At 43.0% G+C, this 25,035-nt stretch overlaps 1 protein-coding gene across 5 annotated transcripts in view; it reads right to left on the bottom strand.

The window, feature by feature from the left end:
• The window catches only part of LOC122542465 (CD276 antigen-like), a 267,892-nt gene extending 244,554 nt beyond the window's left edge, over window positions 1-23,338 (bottom strand). For all 5 annotated transcript variants that reach the window (XM_043680194.1, XM_043680190.1, XM_043680195.1 and 2 more), the window contains exon 1: window positions 23,163-23,338. In XM_043680194.1, the coding sequence (XP_043536129.1) occupies window positions 23,163-23,223 (61 nt within the window). In that variant the 5' untranslated portion in view covers window positions 23,224-23,338. The remainder of the gene's footprint in view (window positions 1-23,162) is intronic.
• Window positions 23,339-25,035: the final 1,697 nt, after the last annotated feature.

The raw sequence follows: 25,035 nt of genomic DNA, 5'->3' as shown, positions 1-25,035 counted from the left end.
ACGTGATGGGCCAAATGGCCTCCTTCCGCATTGCAACACTTATGTGACTGTGTGAAGGGCTTTGAACACTGCCTAGGGTCATCAGACCGTCACATACTGTTTACCTGAAACCCTTCTTTCAATCAAAGCAACAGAGGCAACCACATTGCTGTTGTTCTGGAGTCACATGTCGGCCAGACCAGGTCAAAGATGGCAGATTTCCTTCCCTAAACGACATAAATGAACCAGTTTTTTTTTTAAATGACAATCAGTAGTGGTTGCATGGCTACCATTAAACTAGCATTCCTTTCCTATTCCAGACTTTTATTGAATTCAAACTTCCACCAACTGCCATGGCAGGATTTGAACCCCTGTCCCCAAAATATTAGCCTGACTAGCTGGTTACTGGTCCAGTGACTTTGCCACTATACCATCTCCTCCCGATTCGGGGTTCGCGGACACAGAGTATGGGAGTGAGAAATCAAAACAAACACACCATCATCAAAATACAGTAACAAATCACAAGGGAACATGTACGATGTGCAAAAAGGATTCAGCCTGCATCAAGTTTCGATCAGTCCAGTATGTCACATCAGAGATTGTTGTTGTGGGACCCACACCTTAGTGTCAGGCTCCTGTGAGGATTCCACTTGCTGCTGAATGCCCCTTTCTATTGAAAAGATTCTGCCATTTTATAGAAGGGTCATTGGACTCAAAATATTAACTCTGTTTTCTCTCTCCACGGATGCAGCAATTTCTATTCCAGTGTGTTTCGGGATTTCCCACGTCTGCAGTTACAGACTCTGAGTCTTACAAAATGGAGGCAGACTCTTTGTTCCAACACATCCATGCTGACCAGATATCCTAAATTAATCCAGTCCCATTTGTTAGCATTCGGCCCATATTCTTGTTTTGTACGGGTAAGAATTGCCTTTGGATAGAGTCATAGAGATGTACAGCATGGAAATAGACCCTTCGGTCCAACCCGTCCACGCCGACCAGATATCCCAACGCAATTTAGTCCCACCTGCCAGCACTTGGCCCATATCCCTCCAAACCCTTCCTTTTCATATATCCATCCAGTTCGGTTCTGTACAGTTGCATATGAAGAAACAAACAATTATTGGAGTTTGACTCAGATTACAACAGGATCTGGACCAGATGGGCCAATGGGCTGAGAAGTGGCAGATGGAGTTTAATTCGGATAAATGCGAGGTGCTGCATTTTGGGAAAGCAAATCTTAGCAGGACTTTCTGTTTACAGACCCCTACAAGTGCCTTTTAAATGTTGTAATTGTACCAGCCTCCATCACTTCCTTTGGCAGCTCATTCCATACATACACCACCCTCTGCGTGGAAAAAGCTGCCCCTTCGCTCTCTTTCACATCTTTCCCTTCTCACCCTAAACCTATGCCCTCGAGTTTTGGACTCCCCTACCCTGGCGAAAAGACCTTGACTACTTACCCTATCCATGTCCCTCATGATTCTATAAACCTCTATGAGGTCACCCCTCAGCTCCCATTCTTTGTTTCGATTATAAGCGTGTGTTCGGTGCTGTTTTCGTTTTAAGAACATTTAAACGGCCTGAGCATCTGGGTCATCAGGAGTGGGCCTGTGTGTTTGTGGAGTACACAATGGAAAACTGGGACTGAGACAGTCATGAAGCCTAGGCCGCAGGACCCAGGGCAGCCATTTTAAATGTTTGATAACAATGTACAATATTCTGTCACAACCCTGCACAAGGACATCCAAATCCCTCTGACTGCAAATGTCTGGCAGAATAGTGGTCAATGATTGACTATTCAAAGGGGAACTGGATGAAAATAAAATGACAGAGAATAACAGGCAGGACCAGAGGGCAGGAGTCATGAACATGCAGGGAATAGAAGGATACGGGCCAGTTTCATTCAGATGGATTAATTTTGAATAGCATTATGGTCAACATAGAAGTGGTGGGCTGAAGGGCCTGTTCCCATATTGTACAGTTCTATGTTTGGTGAATTGCTGAGGCCCAGAGAGTAAATAAAGCAACATTTTTACTAAATGGGTCAAAATCACTGATTCTCATATTTATTTAATATTACATGCTGATCTCTAATACATGAGCTTTTCTCACAGAGGTGGCATGTGACCATTCAGCCCACTGTGTTTGCACTCCCTCTTCAAACAAACATTACTACCTCGGATTAATGTCCTGCTTTTCGTCCATATTTCTACTTTTTCTTCAATTTTCAAAAATATACTTTATTCATAAAATATCTTTCCACACACACACACACACACACACACACACACACACACACAGAGTCCAAGCAGTTTAGTTCTGTGCAGTTGCATATGAAGAAACAAACAATTATTGGAGTTTGACTCTATCCAGAGGCAATTTTTACTCATACAAAACTTTATTTACATATGTTTTGGGCATCAGGGGCTCCGATCACTGAATGGACCCCCACTTAACTTTGGCAGGAAGACCTTACATATCTTTTAAACAGAGACAATCATTCAATTCCCTCTTGAATTCCTCAAGTGAATCTTCTCCATCTCATTTTAATCCACACCCTAACTACTCACGGTGTGATGAAGTTATTTTCTCTCTCAGATCACCCTTGCTGCATTTGCACGTCAGATAATGAATATCACTGCTTTGTTCTTGCTGATGCCCTTCGTTACATTAGTTCCAATTGTTTAAATGAGGTTGAATTTGGACCAAAGGGGAGGCTGTGGTAAAACTGGTTTGAGCAAATGTCCCTATTCCTTTAACTGGAGTGCCACCCTGTGGTTGAAAGAGGATGTGCACTCTTCATTCTGTGTGTTTGGAATGAATGATATCTGTGTTTACATTTTATCCTACAAGCCCTTCCTCTTGAAAGCAAAGTAGTTTCAAATCTGTTTTTTTTTTAAAACCACACTATTTTACAGGACAACATTTCTGACCAGAAAGAGCCTGCACAGAGACCTCTGGACCTGGGAGGGCGGTGAAGGAAGCAACAATTTGGCCAGTTAAATTCTGACACTTGTCAAACACACTGGAGGAAATTGCCTGGACACCAGGTCATTGTAGACCAGACAGTGGGCATCGGGGCCCACTAGATGTCCAGACACACAGACCTATAAGGGAATTGCCCAAGAAATTCCCATAGGTAAATGTCCTGCATCATGGACATTCTATGTCAGTTTGGTTCTGGACGTACATCCTCAATAGTTACCCAAGAAATTTCAGATTAAAATTTGGAAAGTTGACAAGTGACCCCTTCAACTAACACCCCCAAACACCCAACTGCTCCATCAACAACTCCCCCGCCCCGCAGTTACACTCTGACTTCCCAACAAATCCTTGACTCAATTATACCTTGTAGTGATTGGAACCACTAATGACAATGAGATCCTTGATTGTCCCAGGTTAACAAACCCAATCTGGCTGACAGATATAACCAGGAGATTTAGAATCCCCTCAGTTTAAGGGACTGACTCTGTGCTGGCTGGGCCACAGTCAGTGTGTTACTGCTGCTGCTGTTGTTGGTTTCTGTTTTTTTTGGGGGGTGGGAAACCCGATTCCTGAACTGGCTGAATTATATATCCAGTTTGTAGCTGATTTCTAAACTGCCTGATTTACACAGTCAATGTGTTTCAGGTGCAACTCAGTTCTCATTAGGGACACTGTCGTTTCAGAGGCTGGTTGCAGCCTGTGTGTTTAGATTAGATTAGGTTCTCCACAGTGTAGAAACAGGCCCTTCGGCCCAACTAGTTCACACTGCCCCTCCGAAGAGAAACCCACCCAAACACATTCCCCTATCCTATATCTACCCCTGACTAACGCACCTAACACTGTGGGCAATTTAGCATGGCCAATTCACCTGACCTGCACATCTTTGGATTGTGGGAGGAAACTGCAGCACCCAGAGGAAACCCACAGACACAGGGAGAATGTGCAAACTCCAGACACTCAGTCGCCTGAGGCGGGAATTGAAGCCAGGACAATGTTGATTTTGTGGCAGGGCTTAGCCCTTGGACTCTAGTTTTCTTTGTTTGTTTTTTGTATGCGTCTTCACTTTTTTTTGGTGTTTGGACTGAGCCCTTGTGAGAAAATAGATCTTAATAAATGAGCTGTTCCTGTGGGTAGGCCTGACCCTGGGACTGGGCCTCTGTAAAGACTGAACATCAGTGTGTGTGCAAGGAAGTGAGCACTTGCTGCATCCTGGAGTTTGGGAGTAGACCCTGCCTTTGGGAGTGGCCCAAACCTCTGTCAGTTAACTGCACCTTCACTATGTACTGTGTTCCTGTGAGTGGGTCAGGTTCTCTCTGGATGGGCCTGGGCTCTATGGAGACTGAACACCTGTGAGCTGTGCATTTGCTGCCTTCAGGAGTGGACTCTGCCCTCGGTTGTGGACTCTGTTTTTAGCAATGGACTCTGCAGTTTGGAGTGGACTCTGTTTCTAACAATGCACTTTATATACTGGAGTGAACTCTGTTCCTGGGAATGGACTCTACATTTTGAACAGAACTGTTTATTGTGATGAACTCTGTAGCAGAAGGGACTCTGCTGACAATTGACTCTGTCTTGTTGCTCGTTGGGGTTATCACCTGTCCTGTCTTGTGTGTCCCTGGGTCTGGCAGGCCTTATTGTGAGCTGGAAGCTCAGATTGTCCTGGAAGCTGTCACCCTGAGAGCTGGAGGGTGGGTAGGCTGTCCTGTGAACCAGGAGGTGGGTAGGCTGCCCTGATACCAGTCGCCCCGAGAGCTGAAGATGGGTAAGCCTTTCTGAGAGCTCTCGTCTCAAGAAGGGGTAATCAGGATGGGCTGTCCTAGAGGTGGCAGGAAGGTGTGTCAGAGTGGCCGAGAACCAGAAGGAGCATAGCGTGGACCGAGAGCTGGAAGGGGTGTAGGGGTGGGCTGCCTTAGAATGGCCAGAAGATGGGAGGGATTTGGGGGGGGGGGGGTTGCTGGGGGTGTCTGTATTTTATTGTTTTTATGTAATAGGACTGTCTTATACGTACTTGTCATTCATACTGTTTTATGATGACTGAAACTGGGATTTGAGGTTTGTCCTCATTTTCCTGAAAACTGGTTGAACGGTAGGGATTGGGGCCTGGCTTTGCTGCTCCTCTCCCTTATAAAATTGCTGTTTCTTTGTGTACAGCTGTTAATATTAACTCTTTTGTAAACTGTATTGTTTTAAAAACAAAAATCCCCTCAGTTTAGGGGACTGACTCTGCTGGCCAGGCCTCAGTCAGTGTGTTACTGTTGCTATTGGTTTCTGGTTTGTTTTGGGGGGGAAGTAGGATTCCTGAACTGGCTGAATTGTATAGCCAGTTCGTTAACTAGTATTTCTTTTTTTAACCGGGGAGTCCAGAGGGTCTCCTGACTTCAGGGACTAGCACTGAGCTGGCTGGCTACACTGCACATGTAAATAAAGGGTGAATTGTGGCCTTTGGGCAGTTATTTCATATCCCCTTCCTGGACCTATTCCTGCCAGCCACCAATCTACCCTTCTGTGCCACTCACAAATAGCTCCCACCAAACCCGAGACCTAACTACGGCTCCAGTCCAACTACCCATAGACCTAGTGACTCTCCTGAGCACTCATGTACTCTCTCAACCTGACTGCTGTACTGTGCACTTCTGAGAGACCCAGGGTCGAATTCACCTGAGAGCAAACTAAATGAGCAGCATTTGTGAATTTACCAGCGTGGCGGCAACTCCCACATTGCTGCTGTCCAGAAGAATTGGGCTATTATTTCCGACGTGAACAATTTTTCCAGACAATTTGGAAAGCTCAGTGTAGTTAGTGAATGTGGGACGTCATAAAGGCGAAGCCATTGGTCCTCGAGAATCGCTTGTACTCTGACAGCAGGCGAGGGACTGCAATAAGGAATGTAGAAAGTGCTGGGCTTCAGGAGAAAGGGGTTTTAAAAGGAGAGGTGACTGCTTAGTGCTATTATCACTGACCTGTTAATCCAAAGACCCAGGGAATGGTCTGGGGACCTGGGTTCCAATTGTACCTTGGAAAATGGAACATTTCAATTCGATACAAATCTGGAATTAAGAGTCTCCTGATCAATCCATTGTCAATTGACAAAATCCATCTTGTTCACTAATATCCTAAACTGCCATCCTTACCTGCTCTGGCCTACACACAACTCCAGACCCACAGCAATGTGGTTGACTCTCAACTGCCCTCTGGGCAATTAGGGACGGGCAATAAATCCTGGTTTAGCCAGTGATGCCCTCATTCCCGTGACTGATTGGAAAAAAAAATCATTATTTTGAAAAGTCGGTAACTAACAAGTGAAATCTATCTACAAAGACCATGAATTTTGATCAGAAACTCCATGAAAAGTTTAAGTTCCACACATTTGTAGCACTTGTTTTTAATCTGTATTGGATGTTGAGGCCAATAGGCATTTAGCCTCGTCTGAGCTTACTTCATCTCACCGTATCAGCACAGCTTTCTGTTACTTGCTCCCTCATGTACTTAACTAACTGCCCCTTAATTAAGTCAGCATTATTACACTCAAATGCTCCTCATTTTCAATAATACAATCCCTACAGTGCAGAAACAGCCCATTGAGCCCACACCGAAGAACATCCCACCCAGACCTACACCCCTACCCTATCCCATGGCTAATCCACCTAGCCTACATACCCTGGATGCTATGGGGCAATTTAGCATAGCCAATTACCTAACCTAATCTTTGGACTGTGGGAGGAAGTCAGTGCACCTGAAGGAAACCTACGCAGACATGGGGAGAACCGACAGCCCCCTGTGGGTGGAATCGAACACAGGTCCCTGGAACAGTGAGGTAGCAAGTTCTTCAATTTTTATTCCTCTCTGACTAAGTTTCTCAAGTATTCCTGATTGGTTATAAATCTGACAGAATCATGCATGTTTTGGTCTCCAACACAGGCAAAAAGAAATTGTCTACATCTGCCTTGTCAAACTCTTTCACAATTTTAAAGGTCGCTTCATTTTTTTTTTAGAGAAAAGATCCTGAATCTTATTTGTCCCTAATGAACTGCTCATTGTTATTTGTTAAACCTAAACCAGCCACATGATCGTAATTAGCAGTTCCAACCAACAAACTGGAAGATAACACTCAACAACAATAAAAGAATGAAAAATATCTCTGAAGAGATCGTTGAACATACAACTACAAAACAGATTAATTAAAAGAGATTTCAGATTTAATATCTTAGTTTGCCAATTAATACTTTTTCCTCAGTTGCCCATTAATTTTCTTTATGACTTTGCAATGTCATTTTGATATTTGCACTGTACCTGGAAATCCTGAAACCTCCTTTCTAACAAGCTCTATCCGTGTACACTGTTAAACATTAGGGATAGCCAGCCAAATCAAATCAGGCACACTATCACTGGGTTCACAACACAGTGAAAATAAAACATTCAATAACCCTTCCAAACTGTCCAGTTGTTTCTAACCAGATGGTACAAATCACAGATACCAAGTTTACAACTTAAACAAATATTAACAGTTTAATGTAACTATGGCAGGACACAGATCAGTAACGAGGTAATCTAATTAATATCTATAACCTACAGCCCAATCTTTCTTGGTCATATCTGCGCGCACACACAGAGTTAAGGGATAAACTAAAAAGCAAACAAAAGAAATGCAAATTCCCAGTTCAATAAGCAATTTTCAAAGATGGATGCCAGGCCTTCAGGAAGTCCTTACACAGTGGGTTATTCATAGGTAACTAGGATGGTATAACTTGCAAAGTTGCTGCTTAATGCAAATCTTTTCAGCAGCCTTCTAGAAATATTTATTTATATCTTACAGAGTGGAATTCTTTACCCAGAACATTCAACAATTCAATAAATGGATAGAAAACTACAGGGAGAGAGTAAAACTAAGCAACAGTTTCGGGAAGCCTCCAAAACCCTCACTGCCTCCTGCTAAAAGCGGAGTTAGAACCAGTTTTCTCTCTCTCTACTTTTCTCTTTTCAACCAACATTCTGTGATTGCATGTTAGCGCCACTCCTCCCATGATTGGCCAATTCAAAATCCAACAAGCTGTCACCCCTGAACACGACAACAGCTCAGTGCCGGATTGTCTACAGTGTCCTTAGTATCGTAATCAATTTGCATCTCCCAGCCCAGTTCCCAACAGCAAACATCTGTCTTTGGTCTCTTCTCCATTAAAAAAAGATGCTATTTAAAGCTTAACTCTCAAACTCGACTCTCAATTCCAAACCAAAAAAGAGAAAAATATAAATAAAGGTCTCAAAGCGACATACAGACTGCAGCTGTTTACAAAGCTCACCAGCATCTACAGTCACAGCACGAAATCAGGTCCTATGGCCCAAACTGGTCCATACCAACCAAAATGTCCATTCATGCCAACCCCATTTTCTTGCACTTGGCCCATATCTTTCTAAACCTTTCTTATCCATGTATTTATCCAAATGCCTTTTAAATGTTATTAACGTACCAGTCTCAACCACTTCTGCTGGCAGCTCATTCCATATGCGTACCACCCTCTGTGTAAAAACGTTGCCCCTCAGATTCCCTTTTATTCTTTCCCCTCTAACCTTAAACTGATGTCCTCGAGTCCTCAATTGCCCAACCATGGGAAAAAGACTGAGTGCATTCATCCTATCCATGCCTCTCATGATCTTATACACTTCTCTGAGATCCCACCTATGCTCTAAAGAAAAAAGTCCTAGCTTGCCTGACCTCTCCCTATAACTCAGACCCTTGAGTCCTGGCAACATCCTTGTATCTCGAGGGAAAGTAAGGATAGTTAATAAATTACGATCTTGCCAGTGATGCCCACGTCCCCAGATTGAAGAGATACCTCTTCCTACTTAAGTTTCTTGGGTGTTCAATGCCCAAGTTCAGTTTTTGTGGAAAGGTCCAGGCGACTCGTTTCCTGGCCATCATTTCTGTATTTAAACGGCAAAGGAAAATCTGCCCTTGGATATCCAACTTACATGTAACAGGTACCCAAGGGTGCACTCAAAAATTTCCCATGCATCCATTGTCAAACTCCACTTATTCCTCATTATTAATTTTGTAACCACTCCAATACAGACTTCCTTCTTTTCCAATGTCATACCACTCCCCCCACCCCAGACTGATTCTGCAGTGTTATCTCGCAATCCAAGGTCATTGTGCTGATTCCACTCCTTATTAAAAGAGCCACTGCATCACCTCTTCCTTTCTTGCTGTCTTTCCAAAATATCAAAAAAAAACATCCACCTTTGCAGCAGCTTTCTGCTCAGTGGTTAGCACTGTTGCCTCACAGCACCAGGGTCCCAGGTTCAATTCCAGCCTTGGGCGACCGGTTTCCTCCCACAGTCCAAAGATGTGCAGGTCAGGTGAATTGGCCGTGCTAAATTGCCCATAGTGTTAGGTATGTTAGTCAGGGGGAATGGGTCTGGGCGGGTTACTCTTCAGAGGGTTGGTGTGGACTTATTGGGCCGAAGGGCCTGTTTCCACACTGTAGGGAATCTAATCTAATCTAATCTTCCCACAATATATTTTAATCTGCTAATGTTCTTGCCCACTCATGTAACTGGTCCCTATCCCTCTGTAGACTCTCTGTCATTCTCATTACTTGTCATCTGCAAACGTGGCAATAGTACATTCGCTTTCCTCATCCAAGTCACTAATATACATTGTAAATAATTGTGGCCCCAGCACTGATCCCTGTGACACTCACAGGGTGTGTACTGCCCTGCCTTTTACATTTTCTTCAGTGATAGTCATTCTATTCATTTCCTGCCCCACACACGCCCTCCTCAACGTTTCTCCTTCATTAATTAATACTTTGCAGAATGCTATTCGAACCACAAAGACTGATGCAAACTCCTCTACCATTTGCCTAGCCTCAATCTCTAAAGAGATTATGATCACTGTCGTCCCTCTCTTCCTTTTTATACACTTAAAGAAGCTCTTACTGTCTGTTTTTACATTACTCGCTCTGTTTATTTCCTCCATTATTTTTATGTCATTTTTTTGTGGGCTTCCTGTCTCATTCCTTTAGTTTACCACAATCTTTGTCACACTATATATTTTTTCTTTCAGTTTGATTCTATCCTTAACTTCCCTGGTTAACCATGATCAGTTGATCGCCTTCCTACAATCCTTCTTCCTCACTGGGACATACAAGCAGAAGGGTTGCAAAGTATTTTGAGCAAAGCTAGAAATTGAAACACCCACTATTTTTTATTTCCCTGAACCCCCACTCCACTTGTTCCTCTCCCCAGTTTCCAGCCTCTGTTGGCGTACAATATCTTCCATCCATCAAAACCTAATTTGACTGAAAAAGTTGTATTTTACCCATTCAGTATCACACTAGCCACATAGACCGTGAAACCTATTAGAACTTTCTGCACTGACCCTGCTGCTTTTCATCATTAAGATAAGCCCATCTCATCCTTACTCTTTTGATATTCAGTCAATGACCTATTAAAGTTATCTATCCAGACCAAGACAAACAGCTGGCCGTAGAATTGTGGTTAACTGCAGTGGGGAAAAGTAAATAGGCTACTGGTTAGAAAGGTGTTGCTTGTTGCTCTAGTAGTGACCCGCTAGAATCTGTGATGGTTCAAATCTGTGGGTTAACTAGTCAACACTAGAACTCACTACAGTTTACAAAGTGGCAAATATCAATTCATGGCACATTGAAGTCTGAAGCAAGTATCAGTTGATTAAAAAATCCTTCCCTTCCAAAACGGTTGGCTTTGAGTGAACCGAGCCTCATTCTTCCCATCCAGAATGCCATTTTCTCCATCACACCCTTCCAACAAGGACATGGGACCTCATCTTAATCATTCATCCAAAAATAGTATTCTGCCATTACGTGTGGTCCAAATTGCCTAAAATCATATCTACTAAAAAATGCTGTAAAGAAATTATGGAGGAGCCAAATGGAAACGTGGGCAATAGGAGATACCTCACGCCCAAGATCGGGTCATGGTCAGATGCAAGTCTTGTAGAGTTAGAGGTGTGTAAAGAAATGCCTTAGAAGGAAGACAGCACACTTGCCTTCATTGCTCAGACCTTTGAGTATAGGGGTTCGGACGTCATGTTGCGGTTGTACAGGACACTGGGGAGACCTTCTCTTCAGTACGGTGTTGAATCCTACAACACAGAGACCTACGACCCAGACCCAGACGGTCATACTGACCAAAATGTCCATCCACGCCAACTCCACTTTCCTGCACTTGCCCATATCCTTCTAAACCTTTCCTATCCATCTATTTGTCCAAATGCCTTTTAAATGTTGTTAGTACACCCGCTTCAACCACTCCTGCAGGCAGCTTATTCCATAGGTGTACCACCTTCTGTGTAAAAAAAGGTTGCCCCTCAGGTTCCCCTTTACTCTTTCCCCTCTCACCTTAAACTGATGCCCCCAGTTCTCGATTTCCCAATGCTGGGAAAAAGACTCAGTGCATTCACCCTATCCATGCCTCTCATGATCATATACACTTCTATAAGATTCCCCCTACACTCGAAAGAAAGACGTCCCGGCTTGTCTAACCTTCCCCTATAACTCAGACACTAGAGTCCTGGCAACATTCTTGTACATCTAGGGAAATTAAGGACAGGTAATAAATTACAACCTTGTACAGTTCTGGTTGCCCTGTTATAGGATGATGAAGAAGAAACTGGAGAGGGTTCAGAACAGATTTACCAGGATGTTGCCCAGAGCTGAGGGTTTGATTTATAAAAATAGGCTGCATAGAATGGGACTCTTCTTTTCACTAGAGTGTAGGAGGTTGAGGGGTGACCTTATTGAGGTTTATAAAACCACGAGGCATGTAGATAAGGTGAATGACAAGGGTTTTTCCCCCAGGGATGGGGGAGTTCAAAACTAGGGGGCACATTCCTAAGGTGAGGGGAGAAAGGTTTAAAAAGCACATAAGAGACAACTTCTTTTGACATGATGTGTGGTTCACGTGTGGAATGAACTGCCAGTGGAAGTGGTGGATGCAGGGACAGCTACAAAGTTAAAATGACATTTGTATAAGTTCATGAATAGGAAATGTTTGGAGGGATATGGGCCAAGCACAGGCAGGTGGCACTAGTTTAGTTTGGGAACATGGTCAGCTTGGACCAAAAGGGGGAAGTGAGGACTGCAGATTCTGGAGATCAGAATCAAAAAGTGTCGAGCTGGAAAAGTACAGCCAGTCAGGCAGCATCCGAGGAGCTGGAGAATCGACATTTCAAGCATAAGCTCTTTGAAGAGCTGCCTGACTGGTTGTGCTTTTCCAGTATCACACTTTTTGACTCTGGTCAGACCAAAGGGCCTGTTTCTGTGCTGTCTGACTCTAAGAGGAAGGGAAGAGGGGAATAGCTACAAAACAGGACGATACACTTATGGCCACCAACTCACCAATGGACTGGGGAGGTAACAGCCATTTTATATATGAATTAGGATCAGGAGCAGGCCATTCAGTCCTTCAAGCCTGCTCCACCATTCAATACTATCATGGCTGACCGGGACATTTCCATGTGGACCGATAACCCTCAGTTCCCCTGGCTAACAAGAAGCCATCCATCTCTGCTTTAGGTGTATCCAACAACCCTGCCTCTGTCCCTTTCTAAGGCAGAGAGTTCCAAAGTTGTAATACTCTTAGAGAGAAAAACAAAATTCCCCTTATGTCTGTCCTAACTTTAAACCTTATTCTGCACTTACCCACAAGAGCAAACATCCATTTCCATCCTGTGGAGATCACCCAGTATCATAAAATTCTATCACATCACCCCAACTCGAGTGCAAAACAAGCCCAGCCTGTTATTCACTCTCATAAGAACCCGATCATTCCAAGCTATTGAATCAATCTTCCAAACCTCTTTTGACCTGCCTCCCAGCCTTTGTACTTAATGTCTGGTTACTACTTGCAATGACTGCATTCGATTATTAAACTGTTGCTCTGGTTGCCTTGTTATATCAGTGTACCAGTCCAGTAATGTCTCTGCTACCCTGGCATGAGTCAGCCAAGACACAGAGAGAGAGAGAGAGAGAGAGAGAGAGAGAGAGAGAGATTCTCCAACTTTTTAAGCCACTTACCTAAAAACAGATCCAACTGCTGAGCCACCAGGGAATCCCCCACTCCCATGGTCAGTCAGCCAATTCCGGAGGGCTTCAAATCCAACCTGGAGTGCTGGGACCTTCTGCTTCCACTGGGAGGCCACCTCCAGACAACTGGCCTAGTGTCTGTGTGGGAAATTCCCGATATTTGACAAGAAGCCCAACATGGCCTTTAATTAGCTGTAATTTTCTTTAATGACTCCATGTGGGTTGACCTTCCTATTACTCCTCATCTCGCTTCTTGGGAAATGACATGTGGTGGGATGCTGCTGGAAAATTTTCCCATCGATAACTGCTGACACTCACATCTAGCTTCACATGGAAAATGCCCCAGAAGAGCAGTAGAGTCGGCCATTCAGCCCCTCGACTCTGCTCTTTAACACGATCACGGCTGATCTAATTTCGGCCTGAACTCCTTCCTTGTCCACTTTCACAGAAAACTTACTCAGAGGCTGACCAGGTTATAAATGGATAACATTTCTGTGCTGCCAAGTCACCGACCTTTCCCATCAGTTCTAAAAAACTTAAGAACTAATTTACAAGAGGAAATTCAATCTATAATACAAATCATTCAGGAGGAGGGAGAGTGTAAAGTGACTCGGATCTTCTCTACAAAATCAACTCCCTGCTTCTTCACAAAGGGCTACAATTAAGTCCAACGAAAGACAGTCAACATTTCTCCCTCTGGGTCACTGATGCCTTCAACCCTTCAAATTTGACACGTCTTTAAATAAATTATAGGAATCCACTGATTAACAGCTGTACAGCAGGCCATTAGCTAATAGGAAACACTCCCATCACCTGCTAAAGTGGGTCATCATGAGGACTGTTTTGCAGAAAATTTAATAAAGCAGCTATCGTGACTAAAATATTCCAATTTTAAGCAGCACTGTGGCATGACTTTGTTGACCGTCGTTATTGCATACCAAGCTGTCACTGGTCACTGATAAAACTGAAGCTACTCCCCTGGTGCTACCTGCAGTGTCAGGAGCAACTGGCTGTGTATCCAGAGGCATGTATGTCAACACAGTTTAACAAAATGCAGCTCAGACCAACAGTAGAAATCCCTGCCAAGTCAGACTAAAGCAAAGCTGCATGTTGGTCAAAATGAGATTTCCATTGCATTTAATGATCTAAAGTCCTGGTGGAGATAACATATTTGATTTTCGTTTCATTAGAACTATTACAAAATAGAGATGAATAGAAATAGCTAACACATGGTATCATTAAACATAAACTATCACTGTGTCATGGCATGTGACCAGAGAGCATAAAGGTCTCAGTCTCCATCTTACTGGGACGTGTAGCATGACACGCCAAGGGAAGCAAGTGCTTAGTCCGAGCCCAGTCACAGCAGTGCCTGTGACTGCAATACATGTAGATACTAGAAGTTATAAGAAACCTGTATCAAATTCTTCAGTGCTGCATTAGCCATGTCTTTCTTATTTTTGTTAGCTTCCATAACATTGGCAATTCATCAGGTACAAATATCCTGCAGAAGGTAATAATAAAATCATCACCGTGTCTACTACAAATCAGGAGGTCAGATCAATTCTGGTTCATCAGTAGCCATTTGTAAATAAACAACTCATAGTTATCAGGTGGGAGCAAGTTGCTGCAGATTCTGGAATCTGTACTGAAAACAAAAAAGTGCTGGAGATCACAGCAGATCAGGCAGTATTCCTGGAGAGAGAGAGCAAGCTAACGGTTCCAGTCTCGATGACTTTTTTTCAGAGGGTAAGGTGGGACAGGTTTGGGTGGGATGCTGTTCAGAGAGTCAGTGTGGACTCGATGGGCCGAATGGAAAAGCTACAAGATAAAGAACACTGATTATTGCCTGCTGCCTTCCCTCTGTTCAACCCAAAGCCCAGGAAAGCATGAGAACATCCCAATTGCACATCTCCCACAGCAGATTCTGAACTCCAACCACATTCATTTATAGAAATTAGACACGGCAGTTTTAAAAGGAGGAGTTTAGCTGAAACACCGCACTGCCTAAGCAACGTGGTAACTCATAGCATGTGTAAGGTAAAACTACATATCACCCATTTTACCATAAACAAGGACGCAGTGTGTGTTGTGCTTAAATTTAGATGTCTCGAATGAATAGCTAGTACTGCTGCCAATACTAAAATATAAAGACTGGAAAAAACCTCCATCAAATTCCTTGCTCTGCCATTTTGAGACAGCTACAATTAGTGTTTTCAAGAAAGTGAAACACAAATCAGACAAAAACTGACACCAAAAGAGTCTGAGAACGGAGCACTAGTAATAACCAAAAATCTTAGTGTAAAGGGGAACAGGCTTTGAGGAGCATCTTAAAGAAGAGAGAGGGAGAGGAAAATTCCAAGTTAGAACCTGGCCAGCTGTAAACCAAGTATATAATGGAACAGATAAGTAGATGGTGCGCAAGCTGCCAGAACTCTGGAACCCCAAAGGTCTCAGAGTTTTGTAGGGCTACAGCAAGTTAGAAAGAGAGAAGTAGGAGTAAGACTATGCAGGGGTTTGAGCATGAGATTCTTATACAATTGGTCAATGCCTTCACTTAAAATTAGAGGTGAATTTGTACAAGTGCTGGATCCAATATCATCTTTGGTAGTCACTTTTCTTATTTTACAAGCAGAATGGGAGATCGGTGGTTTACAAGTCCATAGGGAGGTTCAATAGCTGAACTGGACTAGCTTTAAATACTGTGACTACCAGAGAAGACTAGATGCTAGAGATTCTTCAGTGAGTAATTCACCTCCGGTCTCTCAAAACCTGTCCACCATTTACAAGTCACAAGTCAGGAATATAAAGGAATTTTCCCCAATTGCCTGGATGTATGTAGCTTCAACAACACCCAAGTGGTTTGACACCATCCAGGTTAAAGCAACTCATTTGATTGGCATCCATCCACTACCTTCAACCTTCATCCCCTCCCCTGATACACAGTGGCAGCAGTGTGTACCATCTACAAGATGCACTGCAGTGACTCATCAATGCTCTTCCAACAGTACCTTGCCAACCCATGATCTCTAACACCTAAAAGGACAAGGGCAACAGATATATGGGAACACTACTACCTGCAAGTTGCCGTCCAAGCCACTCATCATCCTGACTTGGAAACATATCGCTGTTTCTTTACTGTTGCTGGGTCAGATCCTGGAATTCCCTTCCAATGGCATTGTGGGTGTATCTACCACAAAGGGACTGCACGATTTCAAGGCGGCAGCTCACCCCCATCTTCTCCTGGACAACTAGAAATAATGCGCTCCTGGAAAAGTTCTTCCTCACAAGCCAAACCCTACCATCCGAGGGATTTACGTGGTGAACCTGTTACACTACTCTGTGGCAAATATATGCTTCTTTAGACAAAAAGTTCAAAAGTATGCATTTCACTCAAAGCTCTATACAACCGCAATAAGGCAAACACACTCCAGGAGTACACAAATCCTCCAGGAGTACACAAACGAAGGCCAACATACCTTTTAACTTTTTGCATCCGCATGCTAGCTACCAACATATTTTGGACAAAGACACTCAATGTCTCTCACCTTAGAAGAAATATTGTACCATCATATTGTGATACCCATATTATAAAGTGGCAAACTAAAGTGACAACTCTCAGATGTGGAATGGGTATCAGTAAGACAGCAGAAAACGCCTAGAGACCTGCACCCACAATTCAACCTTCGACACAGGAATGTGGGGATTTTTGTAGAATGGAAAAAGTGAGGGCTGCAGATGCTGGAGATCAGAGTGAAAAAGTGTGGTGCTGGAAAAGGACAGCCGGTCAGGCAGCATCCGAGGAGCAGGAGAGTCAACATTGAGCAGAAGCTCTTCATCAGGAAGGGGAAGAGAGAGAATAATCTAACTCATTTAAGCAATGATATGAAAGAAAGAGCAAAGAATTAAGAACGAATTTGTGACAAGTGACAGCCACAGTTCTCCTGGGACAAGCACAGATGCATTGCTGAAACACAGTCGCAAAGATATTCCAAGAGAGGTATTATCATAATAGAGGTCATTAGGTCATTTGTTGGTAGCTAACATGCGGATGCAGCGAGCAATCAGAAAATTAAAAAGGTTTGTTGGCCTTCATTAGGTGATTGAACTTCTGGTAAGATAGCTCCATGCACCTCTGCAACCAATAATTGCAGTCGGACAGATAGAACCTAGAACACATAGACAGTTCCCAAGGTTGATTTCTTACTGCTTTTTGCAAACTGAATGATGATCTTCTGGGTTATTTACAAATTATTCAATTCTATTGCTTTTGAAAGAAAATGTAGGAATATACATAATAGAAGCCAGAGTAAGCCATTTGGCCACTTGAGACTGCTGTGCCATTAAACAGGATCAGGGCAGAACCTATCATGTCCTCACATATAATCAGAGGATTATATAGGGTGGACAGCGAGAGCTTCAATCGTCCGATGGTGATGGCCAGCACAAGGGGACATAGCTATAAATTGAAGGGTGATAGATATAGGGCAGATGTCAGAGGTAGGTTCTTTACTCAGAGTCGTAAGGGTGTGGAACAAACTGCCTGCAACAGTAGTAGACTCGACAACTTTAGGCATTTAAATGGTCATTGGATAACCATATGGATGATAATGGAATAGTGTAGGATAGATGGGCTTCAGATTGGTTTCACAGGTTGTGCAACATCAAGGGCCAAAGGGCCCGTACTACGCTGTAACGTTCCATGTTCTATATTTAAATCCATATTCATGTCTACCTCCAATGACCTCTGACTCTCTTATTCTCTACTTCTGACTTAGAAATATTCCACAACTTCATCTTCACCACTCTCTAGAGAGGTGAGCCACAGAGACTTCCAACTCTAAGAAAAATAATCTGCCTCACCCCTATCTTAAATGGAAGCACAGTTTTTTAAAATCTGTGCGCCCCCCGCCTCCCCATTTCTGATCCACACCTTGTAAAAGAAACATTGTCTCAGCATGCAACCTCTCAAGTCCCCTCAAGATCTTATTGGTTTCAATTAAATCACCTCCCATTCTTCTAAATTCCAAGTACAAGCCCCAATCTGTGCAACCTTTTCTCATTAGGCAAGGGGGTGGAATGTCATGTTGAGGTTGTACAGGACATTGGTGAGGTCTCTTCTGGAGTACTGTGTGCAATTCTCATTGCCCTGTTATAGGAAGGATATTATTAAGCTGGAAGGGTTCAGAGAAGATTTACCAGGCTGTTGCCAGGATTAGACTTGAAAGGTTCGGACATTTTTCACTGGAGCATCGGGGGTTGAGGGGTGACCTTGTTGAGGTTTATAAAATCTTGAAAGGCAGAGATAAGGTGAATGACCAGAGTCTTTTCCCTAGGGTGGAGGAGGTCAAAGCTAGAGGGCATATTTTTAAGGTAAGAAGAGAAAGATTTAAAAAGGACATGATAGGTAACTTTTATACAGAGTATGATTCGTGTGTGAAGTGAACTGCCAGAGGAAGTGGTGGATGTAGGTACAATTACAACATTGAAAAGACATTTTGATAACTTCATGGATAGGAAAGGTTTAGAGAGATATGGGCCAAGTGCAGGCAGGTGGGACTAGTTTAGTTGGGAACGTGGTCGACATGGACACGTTGGACCGAAGGGTCTGTTTCCGTGCTGCTTGACTCTATAACTGATATCTGGAATTGGCAAGTTAAGTAAACCTGAATTAAAAGACAGGAGGAGAAAATCCAGCCCTGTATTTTGTTGTGTGTTGACGCTTTCCCTTTCCTCAGATAAATCAGTGAAGCCATTCATCCCATCGAGTCCATGCTGGTCTTGTGAAAGACTCATCTAATTAGCTCCGTTCCCTATTTTCTCCACAGCCTTGAAAATTTCTCCTTTCCAGCTTATTATTCAATTCTCTTTCAGATGTTACAGTTGAATCTTGTTCTGCCATCCTCCTGGATATCTCACCAGTTAAAACAGGTTCTCCTCATTTTCAACCCTGGATATCTGCTAATTGTCTTCAATCTGTGTCCTTTAGCTGATCCCCCTTGCCACATTTAGAAAGAGCTTCAAACAATGCCATTGAATTCACTGTGGGGAAAATCAAGCGAGCGGAATTATTCGAAAATTATTCATCTCCATTTGCTATGAAGCATGAAGAGAGTAAACTAACTCTAACTAACACTTTTTTTTTTAAAAGCCCAACCTAAGTATACCGAAGAAAATATACCCTTGGCATAAGTACTGTGATTATAGACAACCAATGTAAACATTAATGGGTTTATTTAATTGAGAGTCGCAGAAAAAAAGTTTGACTGATTTATGAGTAATGCCATTGGAATTATAGTCTTCCACTCAGCTTTTACCCTCCATTATGTTTAATTTTATAAACACACGCTATACTTTTAAAAGAAAACTGAAAATATTCTAAAGGTCAGGAAAGCAAAGACACCAGGGATTGAAAGCTGAGAATCAACACTGGTGAGATGTGATAACTGCTGATAGTTCAATCTGATGATTTATAGCAAACTGTAATAACAGCAAAAAGGATTATTTCAAATTTGAAAAACATCACAAAACCATTGAGATTACAGCATCATTCTTACTTTTGGCAGCTGCTGGGCTATGACAAAGGAGGACGGATGAAATTGCTGTCTGATAAATCAGCGAGACCTGCATTATATTATACTTTCCTTCATGTGATGTGAGCATCACTGACTAGACCAGCATTTATTGCCAATTCTTTAATTGCCCTTGTGAAGGTGGCATTCAGCTGCATTTTTAAACTACTAAGGTCCACACACTGCGGGTTGACCCACAATGTCCTTCAGGCGGGAGTTCCAGTATTTTGACCCAACGGTGGAACAATGATATATTTCCAAGTCAGGATGATGAGTGGCTTGGAGAGGAACTTGCAAGGGGTGGTGTTCCCATGTATCTGCTGCCCTTGTCCTTTAGAGCTGATGGATTGGGAAGGTGCTATTGTCTGTCTAGACGGCAGTTGTTGGAAAATGCCTTTAATGGGGCCTTGCAAATTGTTTTCAGTTGGAAGTGAGCATGCTCCACATTAAGTCACACATAAGCACATGCACACAGCTCGACATTTCTGGAACTAGTTACTGGGATAGCAAGCGGGGCAGTTCACTTTTCCCAAAGCAGAAACATACCTGCTCCAGTAACACACCCAGGATGCCAAACTTGGCCCAAGCCCACCTTGTGAGTCTCATCCCACATGGTGAGATGGATTTCCTAAGGGTGTAGTCATCGCTTGATTTTATTGTGTTCAGATTCGGATCTGAACCGGACTCTGCAGCTCTAGTGCCTATTTTTCCCAAAAAATCATTTCACAACAGCCAAATATAAACAGAGTAGAATGAGAACATTGGAGTAGGAGTAGGCCATTCAGCCCATCAGGCCTGTTGCAGTATTCAATTAAACAATGGCTGATCATCTACCTGAATGCCATTTTCCTGTACTCTCTCTCTATCCCTTCATGCTATCAGTCTCCAGGGATCGACTGATCTCTTTTGAATGTGTTCAACGATGAAGTTTCCACAGCCTCCTGCGGTGGAGAATTCCAAAAATTCGTCACCCTCTCAGTGAAGAAGTTAGTCTTCATCTTATTTTCAAATTGGCTACCCTAATCCTGAGAGTATGCATCCTGGTTCTATGCTCACCAGGGGAAACATCTTATTTATATCCACTTTGTCATATCATTGAAGAACTCCATAAGTTTCAACGAGATCACCTTTTATTCTTCAAAACTCAAAAGAATACGGACCAGTTTCCTCCATTTTTCCTCATCAGACAAACCCTGCCATCCAAGAGATTAGACTGGTCAACCTCCATTACACTCCTCTGTGGCAAATACATCTATCTTTAGATAGAGGGACCAAAACTGTACAGTCCACTCAAAGCTCTATCCAACTGCAGTGAGGTAACTTTACTCATACCTTGAGTGTTCCTTTGAGCAACTGATAATGATATTGCCAATATTATCAGCCTTCAGTTCAAAATAAGAAAGGTTTCTCAACATCACAATAGTGTTTGACATGTCAACTTTATGGACCCACTCCCTCGAACACCATCTCACTGTGATTCGCTCCCTTCTCATTAAAGAAACTCATCCAGCAAACCTCTGGTCATTCCTTGTAACCTCTCCTTCAATGCCTTGTTTATCTGAATCCTTATCTCTTCCTTTTTGCAAAATTCAGTGGAACTGGCTCAGCACTTATCAGGTCCGATAACAATTCAAGTTGTTATTACAACTTTAGTAGTTGAAAGAAAGATCATAAGTCCTTAAACTCTTTTGTAGAGTAATACAACCCAAGACCACTAACTCTTCCCAAAACTGATAATAGGTTGCTCCTTCAGTATTAGAAGTGGCTATCTCTCCTGCATTTAAGAGGAATCTCATATATGGAGATTGACCAATAGGAAGTATGAACTTGCAACCGTGTGCAGTGCATAGGATTTCTACGCAACCCTCCCCAAGATTGACAGAAACCAAGAGAACGCTATGGAGCCAGGGCTATCATAGTACACACTGTGCTTACTGAAAGTCTTCTCTCAACAGTATAGCCCTGAAACTCTCTTATACAGCTGATCGTTGTTTACTAAATCATAGCAGAGAAGAAATATATCAGCAACGACACCTATCAACTTCAAGTTTCTGAATGCAAACCAACTTTATTCTCTTCGGAGATTTTCAGAAAGAAAACTTGCAATGAACATTCCAATCTAATAAAGCACAAATTATCTTGGCTGCCTCTAAGATTCATGCAATGGATGATAATGAAGCTTGAGAAAATAAGGTTCAGAGGAGGTTTGGACCATTGGTGTCCAGCAAGACACTCAACTTTAAAAACATAGACACAGGAGCATTTTGACTAAGGTTTATACAGCAAGGAAACTGCAATATTGGTTTCCAGAGTGCGCTGTGTATAAATTATATTTGATGTCAGAGATGTTAAGAGAAGTCTTTTCCCAAAGAAAAGTGGGCCTACTAATCAAATTGCTGGCTTGTGTGGTGAATATAAATCCATGGAATACTGTCATGAGCGCTGAACTCAGCTATAATGGGAAGAAAATCGTTCCATAGAGGCGATTGGTAAACGGTCAATCAAGAGAAGTTAATGGCCTTTGTGATCTCCTGGTTTGGCTTCAAGTGCCCTGAGCGAAGAGAGAGGAATTTTCCAGTTCATAAACCTTAGACTTACTTCGTCTCCTTTGTCCCCCTCTCCCAGGATCTTTTTTTATTTAAAGGGGTGGTTCAGTGGCTAGCACCGAGTGTCAGAGGTAGAGCTAATGGATGTTTCTGGAGTATTGTCAGGCCTTGAACCTTTACAATATCCAATATCTTTCACTATTTCTCAATATCATTTGGAGTGAATCAAATTCATATCAATCTTTACATTATTATGCATCAAGTCTTTCTTTATACAAAGGGTCATTAATGTGCGCTGCACAGATAGACAAGCCTTTATCCGAAAAGCTCCAAAGTCCGAAGGTTTTTTTCTCATTAACAAGGTTGTTTGGCATGCAAACAGTTCACCCAAGTCGACACCCACTCGATGCGTGTCACTCAGATGCGACATGGGGGGGGTAGAGGTGTGGTGCAGCACTGGCAAGCCTCAATTTTGTTTCAGGGACCGTTTTACTCACAGTAAGTCTATTCTTTGGAAGGGTTTTCTTAAAATTCCAACATCAAACTGCCACTTATTCTGAAATTCGAAAAATTCTGAATTCCGAAAACCAGCTGGTCCCAAGCATTTCGGATAAAGGATTGTGCACCTGAAGAAGGGCTTATGCCCAAACCGTCAATTCTCCTGCTCCTCGGATGCTGCCTGGCCTGCTGTGCTTTTCCAGCACCACACTTTTCAACTCTGGTCTCCAGCATCTGCAGTCCTCACTTTCTCCTAACAGATGCAACAACCAAAGGCAAATGTTTTTGCAACTGCATTACACTTTTATTTAATGTATATTGCACAGTTTCAGACCGACAGAAACATTTCTAAGATGTGAGTAATCCACTTTGCCAGGTTATAAGGTCCAACTTTATATCTTTGTCATTCGGTTGCATCCACCCAAACTCTCAATGTATTTGCATTGCATTTACCATCGCTGCGTATGGACCAGGGTCCGAGAGTGTCAACATGCAGTGTGAAATTAAGGTCTTACCTCTACAGCTTCCCAGCAGCAAATACATCACGAGGCACACAGACAAGATGGCATTGTACATCTTTGGGTCAAGTGTTATATCAGACACAAAAAGCGAGGAAACTGGCTTCAGATTATTCACTTTGTTCAATCACAGTCCTGCAGTCAGGAACCTCCCATAAAAGTCAGCTTCATGCCTGTGGGCAAGACAAATAAACTGATGTTGTAGCAACAATGTCCACATTACAAAGTTGGCAGAATTTAGGCTGTGGAAATATTTCACAATAAGATTGACTCTAATTTCTGTATCAGTCACTAAGACTATTCCAACTTTCAATAAGATCATGGCTGACCTGTAACTTAATCCACCTTTTCTTCCTATCCTTTTAACAAACAAAAACTCTTTTCACCCGATGGTCTCCATGTTGCACTTGGGTATGGTTCTACAAGGAACAGCCACTCATGACAATTCGGTCACACGAGGCTGTGCTTCATACAGGAGTTTACAAGCAAGGGTCAAAGTCTTGAGTCCAGTGCTGTACACAGGATAATACTCTGTGCCAGCAGTGGCTGAGATGGTAGAATTCCAGTGTCTAAGTCAGAAGGGAATAATTCCTAGGGCAGAAAGATGTGCAAAAAAATGTCTCCGTTAAACCAAACCCCATCTGCTTTCTCAGGTAAGTATCAAAGATCTCATGGCAAAGAAGAGAATAGGAGTTCTCTCTGAGGAAATACTTATTTATTATTCTCAAATATATATCCATAAGAACTTAAGAAATAGGAATGAGAGTATGTTGTTTAGCCCTCAAGTTTGCTTTGCCATGCAAGGGGATTATCCAATATCCCATCAAAACAAGATTGTGTTATTATTATGGGCACAGTTATTTGTGTCAGTTAACTCTACACGAATTCGCTTTTTTTACCATTCATGGGAAGTGGGCATTGCTGGCTGGGCTAGCATCTGTTGCCAATCCCTAATTGCCCAGAATGCTGTCAAGAGTCAACCACATTGCTGTCACATGTAGACGAGGTAAGGATGGCAGTTTCCTTCCCTAAAGGGCATTAGCGAAACACACATGTTTTTCCCAGGAATCGGCAATAGATTCATGGTTAACATTAGACTCCTAATTCTAGATTTTTAATTGAATTTAAATTCCACCACCTGCTGCGGCAGGATTTGAACCCAGGTCCCCAGGAAACTTTATAATATCCAATATCTTTCACTATTTCACAATATCATTTGGAGTGAATCAAATTCATATTAATCTTTACATTATTATGCATCATCCGCCGACATTTGCGCCACCTCCAAAAAGACCCCACCACCAGAGATATATTTCCCTCCCCACCCCTTTCCACCTTCTGCAAAGACCGTTCCCTCCGTAACTACCTGGTCAGGTCCACACACCGCTACAACCCACCCTCCCATCCTGGCACCTTCCCCTGCCACCGCAGGAATTGCAAAACCTGCGCCCACACCTCCTCCCTCACCTCCATCCAAGGCCCTAAAGGAGCCTTCCACACCCATCAAAGTTTTACCTGCACATCCACCAATATCATTTATTGTATCCGTTGCTCCCGATGCGGTCTCCCCTACATTGGGGAGACTGAACGCCTCCTAGCAGAGCACTTTAGGGAACATCTCTGGGACACCAGCACCAATCAACCACACCGCCCTGCGACCCAACATTTCAACTCCCCCTCCCACTCTGCCGAGGACATGGAGGTCCTGGGCCTCCTTCACCGCCGCTCCCTCACCACTAGACGCCTGGAGGAAGAACGCCTCATCTTCCGCGTTGGAAAACTTCAACCCCAGGGCATCAATGTGGACTTCAACAGTTTCCTCATTTCCCCTTCCCCTACCTCACCCCAGTTCCAAACTTCCAGCTCAGCA

The sequence above is a fragment of the Chiloscyllium plagiosum genome, chromosome 40, assembly GCF_004010195.1.
Source record: "Chiloscyllium plagiosum isolate BGI_BamShark_2017 chromosome 40, ASM401019v2, whole genome shotgun sequence".
Taxonomy (NCBI): Eukaryota; Metazoa; Chordata; class Chondrichthyes; order Orectolobiformes; family Hemiscylliidae; genus Chiloscyllium; species Chiloscyllium plagiosum.
This window is presented reverse-complemented; position numbering and strand designations above follow the sequence as displayed.